Below are 15,737 nucleotides of genomic sequence, written 5' to 3' on the forward strand. Positions count from 1 at the left end.
TCTGTTCACAGAGTAACACGAGCTAATGTCCTCTCTGTTCACAGAGTAACACGAGCTAATGTCCTCTGTTCACAGAGTAACACGAGCTAATGTCCTCTCTGTTCACAGAGTAACACGAGCTAATGTCCTCTGTTCACAGAGTAACACGAGCTAATGTCCTCTGTTCACAGAGTAACACGAGATAATGTCCTCTGTTCACAGAGTAACTCGAGCTAATGTCCTCTCTGTTCACAGAGTAACACGAGATAATGTCCTCTGTTCACAGAGTAACACGAGCTAATGTCCTCTGTTCACAGAGTAACACGAGCTAATGTCCTCTGTTCACAGAGTAACACGAGATAATGTCCTCTGTTCACAGAGTAACTCGAGCTAATGTCCTCTCTGTTCACAGAGTAACACGAGATAATGTCCTCTGTTCACAGAGTAACACGAGCTAATGTCCTCTGTTCACAGAGTAACACGAGATAATGTCCTCTGTTCACAGAGTAACACGAGCTAATGTCCTCTGTTCACAGAGTAACACGAGATAATGTCCTCTGTTCACAGAGTAACACGAGCTAATGTCCTCTGTTCACAGAGTAACTCGAGCTAATGTCCTCTCTGTTCACAGAATGCTCCCCCAGTCACTTCAAATGCCGCTCGGGCCGATGCGTCCTGGCCACGAAGCGCTGCGACGGTCAGCTGGACTGTGACGACCACAGCGACGAGGAGCACTGCGGTGAGAGCGACTGTAAATGACCCCTGACCCCTCTGTGTTACAGACTGTAAATGACCCCTGACCTCTGTGTTACAGGCTGTAAATGACCCCTGACCTCTGTGTTACAGGCTGTGAATGACCCCTGACCCCTCTGTGTTACAGGCTGTGAATGACCCCTGACCCCTCTGTGTTACAGGCTGTAAATGACCCCTGACCCCTCTGTGTTACAGACTGTGAATGACCCCTCTGTGTTACAGGCTGTAAATGACCCCTGACCCCTCTGTGTTACAGGCTGTGAATGACCCCTGACCCCTCTGTGTTACAGGCTGTAAATGACCCCTGACCCCTCTGTGTTACAGACTGTGAATGACCCCTCTGTGTTACAGACTGTGAATGACCCCTGACCTCTGTGTTACAGGCTGTAAATGACCCCTGACCTCTGTGTTACAGGCTGTGAATGACCCCTGACCCCTCTGTGTTACAGGCTGTGAATGACCCCTGACCCCTCTGTGTTACAGGCTGTAAATGACCCCTGACCTCTTTGTTACAGGCTGTGAATGACCCCTGACCCCTCTGTGTTACAGGCTGTGAATGACCCCTGACCCCTCTGTGTTACAGGCTGTAAATGACCCCTGACCCCTCTGTGTTACAGGCTGTAAATGACCCCTGACCTCTGTGTTACAGGCTGTAAATGACCCCTGACCCCTCTGTGTTACAGGCTGTGAATGACCTCTGACCCCTCTGTGTTACAGGCTGTTAATGACCCCTGACCCCTCTGTGTTACAGGCTGTAAATGACCCCTGACCCCTCTGTGTTACAGGCTGTGAATGACCCCTGACCCCTCTGTGTTACAGGCTGTAAATGACCCCTGACCCCTCTGTGTTACAGGCTGTAAATGACCCCTGACCTCTGTGTTACAGGCTGTAAATGACCCCTGACCCCTCTGTGTTACAGGCTGTAAATGACCCCTGACCTCTCTGTGTTACAGGCTGTAAATGACCCCTGACCTCTCTGTGTTACAGGCTGTGAATGACCCCTGACCTCTGTGTTACAGGCTGCTCTGAGCGCGCTCTGTGGGAGTGTCCGGGCAGCTCCGTGTGCATCCAGCCGTCCATGATCTGCGACGGCTTCCCCGACTGCCCCCGGCACGCGGACGAGGCCAACTGCAGTGAGTGTCCGAGCGCTTTGTGACCAGTGTGGGGGAGGTTTGTTCTAAAGTCTCTTTCTGTCTCAGCCGTGTGCCGCGACAACGAGCTCTCCTGCAACAACCACCAGTGCGTTCACCGGACGCTGTGGTGCGACGGCCGGCAGCACTGCGCCGACGCGTCCGACGAGTGGGACTGCGGTGAGGCTCTAAATGATGTCACATTTTTGTCACTTTTTGGTTGAATTTTGCTTGAATTTTTGTCACATTTTGGTTGAATTTTTGTCGCATTTTTGTCACTTTTTTGTTGAATTTTTGTCACATTTTGGTTGAATTTTTGTCACATTTTGGTTGAATTTTTGTCGCATTTTGGTTGAATTTTGGTCACATTTTTGTCACTTTTTTGTTGAATTTTTGTTGAATTTTGTCACATTTTGGTTGAATTTTTGTCACATTTTGGTTGAATTTTTGTCACATTTTTGTCACTTTTTTGTTGAATTTTTGTTGAATTTTGTCACATTTTGGTTGAATTTTTGTCACATTTTGGTTGAATTTTTGTCACATTTTTGTCACTTTTTTGTTGAATTTTTGTCACATTTTGGTTGAATTTTTGTCACATTTTGGTTGAATTTTGGTTGAATTTTTGTCACATTTTTGTCACTTTTTTGTTGAATTTTTGTCGCATTTTTGTCACTTTTTTGTTGAATTTTTGTCGCATTTTTGTCACTTTTTTGTTGAATTTTTGTCGCATTTTTGTCACTTTTTTGTTGAATTTTGGTTGAATTTTTGTCGCATTTTTGTCACTTTTTTGTTGAATTTTGGTTGAATTTTTGTCACATTTGGTTGAATTTTTGTCACATTTTTGTTGAATTTTTGTCAGTTTTTTGTTGAATTTTGGTCACATTTTTGTTGATGGAGCTGTAGGGGAAGCCACGCCCACTCAGCCCATGGACTAACAAACTCCTCTGGCCCCAGTGTCTCTGCAGGACCGCTCGGGCCCCGTCCTGACCGTGTCCCGCTCCGGGGCCGAGTACCAGGTCTGCGCTGACGAGTGGAGCCCGGATCTGAGCGTCCTCGCCTGCCGCCAGCTCGGGCTCGGGTAAGGTCAGTACTCACCACGGCACCGGAGGAGGAGGAAGCCCGTCCAGACACCTTGTCCCTCACATTCGATGAAGTCTCACAGCTCCCTCTCTTTTATCTGACGTCCTACTGAGAGAAAAGCTCATCCTGTTCCCTGGTCCCTGTTCTTGTTTGTGATGTGTCCAGCCCACCCTCGTCCGTGACCCACGTCCCCGACCAGAGCGGCGTCCCGGGACGGCGCCGCTGGCTCCACGTTCACACAGACGCCGACCCTCGAAACAACACGGCTCTGCAGGGACGACTGGAGAAGAGGAGGTGAGACGTTATCCATGAGGGAGAATTTAATCCAGCAGCTAAAAAGATTGTGTTGCCAGACTCTGATGTGAATATTCTCCACTAACGCCGTGTCTCCCTGTGCTTTAGTCACGCCTGCCACTCTCGGAGGAGGGTCTCTGTGCTCTGCTCCACAGAAGGTAAAGCCTGGTTTGTTCATTTGTTTGTTTCATATTAGAAACACACACAGAGCTTCTGTTGGTCTTTAAGTTGTTACTGCAGGTGAAGACGAGGACTTTCCCTGTGGTCGCACTGGTCAGTGTCGACATTAATCCAGTTTCCTCCTGAACGTCTTAGTTTGAACCTCTTAACTCCCACCTGAACCGAGAGGATCTTTTTCCTCACGTCATCAGATTTTTTTTTCCCTCATTTTTTTGTTGGGTATTCAACTTGTGTAACTTTTGTAATATTTTTGTCTTTTTTTTTGTCATTTTCTGTCAAATTTTTGTCTTTTTTTTCGTAAATTTTTTATCACATTTTCATCATATTTTCGACATTTTTTTGTCACATTTTTGTCATTTTTTTATCACATTTTTGTCATTTTTTATCACATTTTTGTCATTTTTTTTTATCACATTTTTGTCATTTTTTATCACATTTTTGTCATTTTTTTATCACATTTTTGTCATTTTTTTTTATCACATTTTATCACATTTTTGTCATTTTTTTTATCACATTTTTGTCATTTTTATCACATTTTTGTCATTTTTTATCACATTTTTGTCATTTTTTTAATCACATTTTAGTCATTTTTTTATCACATTTTTGTCACATTTTAATCACATTTTTGTCATTTTTTTATCACATTTTTGTCATTTTTTTTAATCACATTTTATCACATTTTTGTCATTTTTTTATCACATTTTTGTCATTTTTTTTAATCACATTTTATCACATTTTAGTCATTTTTTTATCACATTTTTGTCACATTTTAATCACATTTTTGTCATTTTTTTATCACATTTTTGTCATTTTTTTTAATCACATTTTATCACATTTTTGTCATTTTTTTTATCACATTTTTGTCATTTTTTTATCACATTTTTGTCATTTTTTTTATCACATTTTTGTCACATTTTTGTCACATTTTGTCACATTTTTTGTCACATTTTGGTAAATTTTTCGTCACTTTTTTGTCACATTTCCATTATTGTTTTCGTCTCAGTTTTGTTGCTATTTTCACAGCTTTTTTCCAGAAGCTTTTGGATTGGGGTAAAGCCAAACTGGAGAAAATGTGCTCGGTTCAGGCGGGAGTTAAGGGGTTAAATCTGTCAGAGGAAAAATCAGCCCAAACTCTCTTTACCAGGTTTATTCTCTGAGATTTATCCAGGAAGTGACTCCGACATGTCTGTGCGGCTCCTGGTCTTTCTCACGCTTATTCACAAATACTGACAGGTTTGGTATCCATGTGTAGCACGAAAGGAAAACGTGGATTATTTGTGTTTAATGGAAGAAATGATTTGTCTCCTCAGATTGTGGGCGTCGACCTGCAATGGGCGGGGCCTCAGTGCATCGCCGACACAGGAGGATTGTGGGAGATGGAGTTTCCTCACACAGAAACGGCTCTCACCACAGACAGACCGACAGCTCCGAGGCCACGCCGCCCCAGGGGATGATGGGAGCTGTGGTCCCAGAGGCCACGCCGCCCCAGAGGATGATGGGAGCTGTAGTGCGGCGGCAGAAGCGGATCCTGGGGGGGCGTGTCTCGCGGATGGGGGCGTGGCCGTGGCAGTGCTCGCTGCAGAGCGGCGTGAGCGGACACGTGTGTGGGTGTGTCCTGATCGGGAGGAGGTGGGCCCTCACTGTGGCGCACTGCTTCGAAGGGTCAGTACTTTACTCTGCCACCAGGGGGAGCGGCTGCGCCTTGTTTGGTTTGGTGATATCCAGCTGATATTTACCACCCGCTAAACCAAATGCCTTCTGTCCTCTTTGGCTGTTATATAGGCCTGTGTAGCACCTCATTTGAAAGCTAAGACCCACAAAACTGATCTTTTTCCTCGTGTTGTTGCTGTGTGTCACCTTTTGTATGTTTTTCTCTTTTTTTTTTGCATTTTTGTTGAATTTTTGTTGAATTTTTGTCTTTTTCTCTGCCTGATTTTTCTCACTTTTTTGTTGAATTTTTGTCTTTTTTTCTGCTGGATTTTTGTCTTTTTTTCTGATGGATTTTTGTCTTTTTTCTGCTGGATTTTTGTCTTTTTTTCTGATGGATTTTTGTCTTTTTTCTGCTGGATTTTTGTCTTTTTTCTGCTGGATTTTTGTCTTTTTTTCTGATGGATTTTTGTCTTTTTTCTGATGGATTTTTGTCTTTTTTCTGATGGATTTTTGTCTTTTTTTCTGATGGATTTTTGTCTTTTTTCTGCTGGATTTTTCTCACTTTTTTGTTGAATTTTTGTCACATTTTTGTCACATTTTTGTTGAATTTTTGTCTTTTTTTCTGCTGGATTTTTGTCTTTTTTCTGATGGATTTTTGTCTTTTTTTCTGATGGATTTTTGTCGCTTTTTTTGGTCACTTTTTATCACTTTTTGTTGCGTTTTTTTCCTCCTTTTCTTTTTGTTTTTTTTATCGCTGTTTTGAAGAAGCTTTTAGATTTGGAGAACAGGACTGGAGTGCACATTTTTTTGACATTAGGTTCTTAAAAGAAGAAGAATATAAGGATCACACGAGCCAATTTATCCAGCTCAGTTTTACCTAAATCTAAAAGCTTCTCGCCTGGAGTTTACATCTAATACAGTGCAGCGCCTCATTTGAAAGCTAAGACCCACAAAACTAATCTAAGATTTTTCTTCGATTCGTTTTTTCATCACTTTTTGTTGCCGTTTTGTTGCTCATCTGATGCTTTTTTTTTGCTGTGTTTTAATCGTCATTCACGTCTCTTTTTTGTCTCTTTTTTGTCTCTTTTTTGTCACTTTTTTCAATAGGCTTTTAGATTTGGGTAAAGTCGAGTGGGTTAAGGTTAAAGAGCTCAGTCAAAGCCTTAAAATGAGTCGTCCCTGAACTTCCTGGACCTCAGGAGCTAAAAACCTCGTCAAGTCTGTTCACCGCGGATCAAAACGTGCACATTTATGAGATGTTCTGTCAGATGTTCTATCAGATGCACTGCAAAAAGTACCGGACTAAAAACAAGGAAAAAAATCTTAGAATAAGACATTTTGTTTTGTTTTAAGGAAAAAGTTCTGCCAATGGGCTGAGCATTTTTTTCTTGCTAAGAATTATTATTTCTGGAATATTTTTCTAATCATAAAACAAGAAAGAAACACTAAATTTAAGCAAATAAAATAACTAGAATTAAGCAAAATGTGATGTGGAATCATTTAAGGAAAACATTCTTATTCAGTGAAAGGTTGTGGGACATTTTACTTAAATGTTGCTTGATTTAAGTAAAATGTTCTAAATTACACAAAATGTTCTTAATAAATACTAATATTTAAGGAAAATATCACCTGCGCCCGGAGACCCGTCTCCATGATGTGGAGCCTGAATCACCTGCTGGAGGATTCACCTATTGTACATGTTTTTAGTGGTAGGTGAAACCTACGCAGACACGGGGAGAACATGGCCCCGTCCTGGTGGGAATCGAACCCAGGACCTTCTAGCTGTGAAGCTGAGGCTCTAACCGCTGTGCCACCGAGCCGCCCACTCTAAAGAATGGAATGTGTTATCTCTCTGTGAGAATCAGTTCTTACATTAAGAGTTGTTTATCTTAGTTTTTCTTAAAATAAGAAAAATATTCCAAAAGTTTTTCTTTCTTGTTACAAGAAAAATGAGCAGGTTTTTAGCAAATTTATCTGAACAAGAAATGGCTCGATTTTATTTCCTAAAACAAGAATTTTTTTCTCAAGAAAACTTTGCTCAGCAAAACATTATTACTTTTTAGGTAAAAAATAAAAACTTATTTCTTAAAGTAAGACATTTTTTACTTGCTTAGAATCCACTTTTTGCAGTGAGTTCTGTCAGATGTTCTGTCAGATGTTCTAAGACGTTCCTCCAGATGTTCCTCTGATCTGTGCCTCATGAGTCATAATCACAAACTGTCAGGACCAGGTGCATGATGGGAAAGTGCTGATGTCCCTGTGGTTCCAGCCGGGAGAGCGCCGACCTGTGGAGGGTCGTCCTGGGCCTGAATAACCTGGACCATCCCGGGACTCAGAGCCAGACCCGGAGAGTCCGAACCATCCTGGTCCATCCCAGGTACAGCCGGGCCGTGGTGGACTACGACATCAGCGCCGTGCAGCTGGAGAGCGAGGTCAGAGAGGTCCTCCTGCACGTTGCTCCAGGAGCTCTTAGATTTGGGTAAAGCTGTGTTTGGCTGCAGGTGGAGGAGACGGCGTTCGTGCGGCCCGTGTGTTTGCCCGCCCCGGGGCAGCTGCCCACGCCGGACTCGTACTGCTACATCACGGGATGGGGCCACATGGGAAACCGCAGTGAGTCCCGAGCCGCCGTTTTACCCTCACGGAAACTCAGGTTAAAGTTTGAGTTTAGGCCAAAATCCAGGAGCAATGCTTGATATTCACTTTTTGTGGTGTAGAAACCGTTTATAATATAACATTTCCTGGATATAAGTGTTAGTCCTTTACTCTCAGAGGTTATGCCTCTGATGTCACGCACAGGGCAGTTTATTGTAACTGTTTTCAGTGTGAGTTAATAAGGGATGCACCGATACCGATACCAGCATCGAGTATCGGGCCGATACCACATGCTTGTTCTCATTCATGAGGCCCCGATACCAGAAACTGATACCATTTTGACTGGAGAATAGTTTAGTGTAAACACAATAATCCACATAGAGCTGACTTTATTACAGACTGCGCTCTCTAAACCAGAGTCTGAGCTGGATTTAACCAGAGCTTAATGTTGTTAGCGCTGCAGCGTCTGCAGTGTTTACAACATACAGGCTAACGATGCTAACTCGCTGCAGTGTTTACAACATACAGGCTAACGATGCTAACTCGCGGCTAACAGTTTAGGCCATTCTGACGCCGTTTTATGCCCAGGGGTTTATTCATCTGAAAAACTGACCCGGCGACTAAAAAGTCCTCAGAAAATCCAGATTAAAGACATACAGCATGTTTATATTGAGGAAAATGAGCTGCAGCAGAACAATGAAAACGCTGTAGCTTCTCGCTAAGTTACTACAAACACACGAGAAAATCTACAGGAGCTGAAGTAAAGACGAAAAGAGACCATTTAAGAAACATCTCAATACTATTGTTAAATAAAAATACATAAATGAATAAAGCTCAGGCATTGGGAGCTTTAGGACATGGACTTTTCTGTCTATGATGGACAGAGACATAAAAATAAAAAATTATATTGAATGAAAATAAAATAAATAAATAAATGGCATCAGCACAATTCTAATATAACGGCTCTTAAATGTGTCGCCGACTTTACTTAAGGAAATGTAAATGAGTAAATTAACTAATTACAAACCGATCTGCTGTGAAAAAGTAAGAATGTTGAAGAAAAGCCTTGTACTCGTATCGGTATTCGGTATCGGCGAGTACTTAAATCCAAGTACTTGTATCGATGTTCGGTATCGGCGAGTACTTAAATCCAAGTACTCGTATCGATGTTCGGTATCGGCGAGTACTTAAATCCAAGTACTCGTATCGGTGTTCGGTATCGGCGAGTACTTAAATCCAAGTACTCGTATCGGTGTTCGGTGTCGGCGAGTACTTAAATCCAAGTACTCGTATCGGTGTTCGGTATCGGCGAGTACTTAAATCCAAGTACTCGTATCGGTATTTGGTATCGGCGAGTACTTAAATCCAAGTACTCGTATCGATGTTCGGTATCGGCGAGTACTTAAATCCAAGTACTCGTATCGATGTTCGGTATCGGCGAGTACTTAAATCCAAGTACTCGTATCGGTGTTCGGTATCGGCGAGTACTTAAATCCAAGTACTCGTATCGGTGTTCGGTGTTCGGTATCGGCGAGTACTTAAATCCAAGTACTCGTATCGGTGTTCGGTATCGGCGAGTACTTAAATCCAAGTACTCGTATCGATGTTCGGTATCGGCGAGTACTTAAATCCAAGTACTCGTATCGGTGTTCGGTATCGGCGAGTACTTAAATCCAAGTACTCGCATCAGTATTCGGTATCGGCGAGTACTTAAATCCAAGTACTCGTATCGGTTTTATAAAAAGTGGTATCGGTGCCTCCCCAGAGTTAAAGAGAAGTTGCTGATGGGAATGTCTCCGTCTGCTGCAGTGCCGTTTAAGCTCCAGGAGGGGGCGGTGCGGATCATCTCCATGTCCCAGTGTCAGTCCTACTTCGACTCCAAGACCATCACTCCCAGAATGCTTTGCGCCGGCTACGACGCGGGCACCGTGGACTCCTGCATGGTGAGTGTTTCACGATGATCAGAAGGTTCAGTCTCTGTAACCTGAGAGCTGAGGATCATCAGGCTGAAGGAGCTCACCAGGTTTCTTTCATTTCAATAACATTCTGGAAATGGGAAACTGAGGACGACATTTTGTCTGTTTGTCAAACTCAAAGATTACGAGACTAATCCTCATGTAAATGTTGTTCGTTAATGCAGTTTAGACCAGGGGGCCCAAACTCTTTGTCCCCGAGGCCAAAATGAAAAAGTGCCTCTGAGTCGCGGCCAAACACGGCGACGTCAAGCACGAAAACACATAACTGCAAATTATAAAGTTACTTTATTTTATTTACTTTTAATGTTTTCGAGAGCCAACATTTGCATTTGTTTCTATCCATCCATTTTCTTCCGCTTTATCCGGGGCCGGGTCGCGGGGCCCGATCCACACACACCTCCTCCAGCTGTTCTGACCCCGAGGCCACACCTCCTCCAGCTGTTCTGACCCCGAGGCCACACCTCCTCCAGCTGTTCTGACCCCGAGGCCACACCTCCTCCAGCTGTTCTGACCCCGAGGCGACACCAGGCCAGCTCGGAGACATAGTCCCACCAGCGTGTCCTGGGCCTTCCACGAGGCCTTGTCCCACTAGGACATGCCTGGAACACCTCCCGCGGGAGGCGACCAGGAGGTATCCGGAACAGATGCCCGAGCCACCTCAGCTGCTCCTTTCGACGTGAAGGAGCAGCGACTCTACTCCGAGCTCCTCCCGGGTAACTGAGCTCCTCACCCGATCTCGGAGGGTGCGCCCAGCCACCCTGCGAAGGAAACTCATTTCGGCCGCTTGTATTCGCGATCTCGTCCTTTCGGTCATGACCCAAATCTCATGACCATAGGTGAGGGCGGGAACGTAGATCGATCGGTAAATCGAGAGCTTTGCCCCGACTCAGCTCCCTCTTCACCACGACAGACCGATACAGCGACCGCATCACTGCTGACGCCGCACCGATCCGTCTGTCGATACTTGAACTCCTCCACTTGAGGCAAGGACTCCCCACCGACCTGTAGAGGGGAAGGAGAACCATGGCCTCAGATTTGGAGGTGCTGATCCTCATCCCGGCCGCTACACACTCGGCTGCAAACCGGCCCAGAGCAGCTGAAGGTCCAACAGAACAACATCATCTGCAAACAGCAGAGATGAGACTCTGAGGCTCCCAAACCGGACGCCCTCCGGCCCCTGGCTGCGCCGAGAAACTCTGTCCATAAAAGTAATGAACAGAACCGGTGACAAAGGGCAGCCCTGAGGAGACCAACACGCACCGGGAACAGGTCTGACTTACTGCCGGCAATGCATTTGTTTCTATCTATGCAAACAACATGCCATAATAAAACAAATGGTAACTTTGGCAAAAGCCTAGTTTTAGTAAAACAAAATCAACCGTTGTAGCAATTTAGTGCAAAAAAACAAAACACCTGCATCTACAGCACCTACAGTAACTTTACCTCATTCGTTCACTCAAAGAAAATGCCACATTAGATTATTTTGAAAGTGTCAGTTCAGCATCAATTCTTTTATAAGTCAATTTTTAACATATACAGTTGTTGACGTCAACAACCTTTGCAATAAAAAATTGATAAACTGTGAAAGTTGCTGCTACAACGCTCTGTGATTGATAAATACCAAGACACCACAACAGTGTTTCCTTAACTCTGTGAAAGGAGTGAAACAGCGCCCCCAATTTTACACTGGTGGTCAAAAAGTGTACTGCATCCATATTTACCTTTGAGAATGAATGGAAGAGAGTTAGTATTGACCACACACAGCACAAAAGTAGGTCACTCTCTGACGGGCCAACAAAATTGTTTCGGTGGCAGAATTTGGCCCGCGGGCCCCACTTTGGGCACCCCTGGTTTAGACGCTTCTCTTCAGAAACAGGTGGTAAAGTAGCCACAAAATGTACTCAAGTCAGAGTAACGTTACTATGAAGTCATCTTACTCGAGTAGAAGTGGAAGGTGGTGACCCAGACAAGTACTCAAGTAAAAGAAGAAAACATACTTGAATAAAATGTTACTTGTGTACTGTGAGTACTGTGTGTACTGTGAGTACTGTGAGTACTGTGAGTACTGTGAGTACTGTGAGTACTGTGAGTACTGTGAGTACATAAAGTGTGTGAAACAAAATACAGGTGCTCTTCATATAATTAGAATATCATGAAAAAGTGCATTTACTTCTGTAATTCAACTTATATGACAGACTCATTCCAGGCAAAGTGAGGTTTGTGTCGACTTTATTTGTATCATTTTGATTATTATGGCTCAGTTTGTAAAACTAGAACTTTAGAATCTCCCAACCCCCACCTACATCACCCCTACACCCCGCCCCAGGCCAGTATATCCCCCCCAACCCCCACCTACAACACCCTTACACCCCGCCCCAGGCCAGTATATCCCCCAACCCCCACCTACAACACCCTTACACCCGCCCCAGGCCAGTATATCCCCCAACCCTCACCTACAACACCCCTACACCCCGCCCCAGGCCAGTATATCCCCCAACCCCCACCTACAACACCCCTACACCCCGCCCCACGCCAGTATATCCCCCAACCCCCACCTACAACACCCCTACACCCCGCCCCAGGCCAGTATATCCCCCCCAACCCCCACCTACAACACCCTTACACCCCGCCCCAGGCCAGTATATCCCCCAACCCCCACCTACATCACCCTTACACCCGCCCCAGGCCAGTATATCCCCCAACCCTCACCTACAACACCCCTACACCCCGCCCCAGGCCAGTATATCCCCCCCAACCCCCACCTACAACACCCTTACACCCGCCCCAGGCCAGTATATCCCCCAACCCTCACCTACAACACCCCTACACCCCGCCCCAGGCCAGTATATCCCCCCCAACCCTCACCTACAACACCCTTACACCCGCCCCAGGCCAGTATATCCCCCAACCCCCACCTACAACACCCCTACACCCCGCCCCAGGCCAGTATATCCCCCAACCCCCACCTACAACACCCCTACACCCCGCCCCAGGCCAGTATATCCCCCAACCCCCACCTACATCACCCTTACACCCGCCCCAGGCCAGTATATCCCCCAACCCCCACCTACAACACCCCTACACCCCACCCCAGGCCAGTATATCCCCCAACCCTCACCTACAACACCCCTACACCCGCCCCAGGTCAGTATATCCCCCCCAACCCCCACCTACATCACCCCTACACCCGCCCCAGGCCAGTATATCCCCCCCAACCCCCACCTACATCACCCCTACACCCGCCCCAGGCCAGTATATCCCCCCCAACCCCCACCTACATCACCCCTACACCCGCCCCAGGCCAGTATATCCCCCAACCCTCACCTACATCACCCCTACACCCGCCCCAGGCCAGTATATCCCCCAACCCCCACCTACAACACCCCTACACCCGCCCCAGGCCAGTATATCCCCCAACCCTCACCTACATCACCCCTACACCCGCCCCAGGCCAGTATATCCCCCAACCCCCACCTACAACACCCCTACACCCGCCCCAGGCCAGTATATCCCCCAACCCTCACCTACATCACCCCTACACCCGCCCCAGGCCAGTATATCCCCCAACCCTCACCTACATCACCCCTACACCCGCCCCAGGCCAGTATATCCCCCAACCCTCACCTACATCACCCTTACACCCCGCCCCAGGCCAGTATATCCCCCAACCCCCACCTACAACACCCCTACACCCGCCCCAGGCCAGTATATCCCCCAACCCCCACCTACAACACCCTTACACCCCGCCCCAGGCCAGTATATCCCCCAACCCCCACCTACAACACCCCTACACCCCACCCCAGGCCAGTATATCCCCCAACCCCCACCTACAACACCCCTACACCCGCCCCAGGCCAGTATATCCCCCAACCCCCACCTACAACACCCCTACACCCGCCCCAGGCCAGTATATCCCCCAACCCCCACCTACAACACCCCTACACCCCGCCCCAGGCCAGTATATCCCCCAACCCCCACCTACAACACCCTTACACCCCGCCCCAGGCCAGTATATCCCCCAACCCCCACCTACAACACCCCTACACCCGCCCCAGGCCAGTATATCCCCCAACCCTCACCTACAACACCCCTACACCCTGCCCCAGGCCAGTATATCCCCCCCAACCCTCACCTACAACACCCCTACACCCTGCCCCAGGCCAGTATATCCCCCCCAACCCTCACCTACATCACCCCTACACCCCGCCCCAGGCCAGTATATCCCCCAACCCCCACCTACAACACCCCTACACCCCGCCCCAGGCCAGTATATCCCCCAACCCCCACCTACATCACCCCTACACCCCGCCCCAGGCCAGTATATCCCCCCCAACCCTCACCTACAACACCCCTACACCCTGCCCCAGGCCAGTATATCCCCCCCAACCCTCACCTACAACACCCCTACACCCTGCCCCAGGCCAGTATATCCCCCCCAACCCTCACCTACATCACCCCTACACCCCGCCCCAGGCCAGTATATCCCCCAACCCCCACCTACAACACCCCTACACCCCGCCCCAGGCCAGTATATCCCCCAACCCCCACCTACAACACCCTTACACCCCGCCCCAGGTCAGTATATCCCCCAACCCCCACCTACAACACCCCTACACCCCGCCCCAGGCCAGTATATCCCCCAACCCCCACCTACAACACCCTTACACCCCACCCCAGGCCAGTATAAGTGCGTACGTGCTCCGCTCATCTGTGTTGTCGTTCCGAATGCCTTTTGATGGATAAAATCTGACTTTTTCCACACAAACAATATTGTTTCCTACTGTGTCATTAGGCTGATGGAAATATTGTGATTTTAAATGTGTCGGACGAGGGCCGGGCTCTAGTGTGTGTGTGTGTGTGTGTGTGTGTGTGTGTGTGTGTGTGTGTGTGTGTGTGTGTGTGTGTGTGTATATATCTGTACATATATATTTATATGTACATATATATGTGTGTGTGTTGTGTTGTGTATATATCTGTACATATATATTTATATGTACATATATATGTGTTGTGTGTTGTGTGTGTGTGTGTGTGTGTGTGTTGTGTGTGTGTGTGTTGTGTATATATCTGTACATATATATTTATATGTACATATATATGTGTTGTGTGTTGTGTGTGTGTGTGTGTGTGTTGTGTATATATCTGTACATATATATTTATATGTACAGATATATGTGTTGTGTGTGTGTGTGTTGTGTGTTGTGTGTTGTGTGTGTGTTGTGTGTGTGTGTGTGTGTGTGTGTGTGTGTGTGTGTGTGTGTGTGTGTGTGTATATATATATATATGTGTGTGTGTGTGGGGGGGGGGGGGCTGAGTTCCTCAGCTGGTTCCTCAGATGGTTCCTCAGCTGGTTCCTCAGCTGGTTCCTCAGCTGGTTCCTCAGATGGTTCCTCAGCTGGTTCCTCAGCTGGTTCACTCCTCCCTGGCCTCAAACTCCTGGATTTCCTCCGTCAGCTCCTGGTTCAGTCGCTCCATCTCTTCTCTCTGAGTCTTTGCGACTCCGCTTAAATCCTGATCAGCTTCTGTGCTGAGAGTTTCCACAAAAAGCTCCTCCATCTTTCTGCACAGGAGCTGGTGCTGTTGCTGCAGGCGCTTGTTCTCCTCCTCCCTCTGCTTTTTCTCCTTGCATAACGGCAGCTGCTCCGAGCGAACCTTTTTCAACCAAAAGATCTCCTGGATCAGGCCACACCCTCTCTGCCGCAGCCACTCCCGCTCGGCTTTCAGGCTCTTCAGATGGACCTGCAGCATCTTCTTGCTCGTTACTTCTTCGTTCAGGTCTTGGATTTGTTGGTGCAGGTCGCAGGTTTCCTCCCGCAGCTCGTCCAGCCCGTATGTGAAGTTCTCGTGCTCCACCTCCACAGGTCTGAGCTTCTCCAGCTCCTCCTTCAGCTTCTCCACCTTCTTCCTGAGCTGTTTGTTCTTCTCCTTCACCTGCGGGTCGTTCTTGGCCATGTCTTTGGAGTTCTCCTGCTCTGATTTGGTGTTCCTGATCTCGGTCACCAGTTCATCCACGTCCTGCTGCAGATGGAGATTGTCGCTCTTCAGTTTGTTCATGAGCTGGATCTGCAGCTTGTACTCGTAGGCGATGGTCTTCTGCACGTAC

At 47.0% G+C, this 15,737-nt stretch overlaps 1 protein-coding gene across 1 annotated transcript in view; it reads left to right on the plus strand.

Annotated features, from left to right (window-relative positions):
- Positions 1–15,737, plus strand: part of corin (corin, serine peptidase) — a 55,805-nt gene that overhangs the window by 32,330 nt on the left and 7,738 nt on the right. Inside the window, exons 14-23 of the mRNA XM_079580605.1 lie at positions 611–718; positions 1,752–1,865; positions 1,932–2,042; positions 2,817–2,940; positions 3,108–3,236; positions 3,345–3,394; positions 4,727–5,078; positions 7,336–7,498; positions 7,568–7,676; positions 9,468–9,601. Of these exons, the coding sequence (XP_079436731.1) occupies positions 611–718; positions 1,752–1,865; positions 1,932–2,042; positions 2,817–2,940; positions 3,108–3,236; positions 3,345–3,394; positions 4,727–5,078; positions 7,336–7,498; positions 7,568–7,676; positions 9,468–9,601 (1,394 nt within the window). The remainder of the gene's footprint in view (positions 1–610; positions 719–1,751; positions 1,866–1,931; positions 2,043–2,816; positions 2,941–3,107; positions 3,237–3,344; positions 3,395–4,726; positions 5,079–7,335; positions 7,499–7,567; positions 7,677–9,467; positions 9,602–15,737) is intronic.

This window comes from Gobius niger, assembly GCF_951799975.1.
Source record: "Gobius niger genome assembly, chromosome: 21".
NCBI lineage: Eukaryota > Metazoa > Chordata > Actinopteri > Gobiiformes > Gobiidae > Gobius > Gobius niger.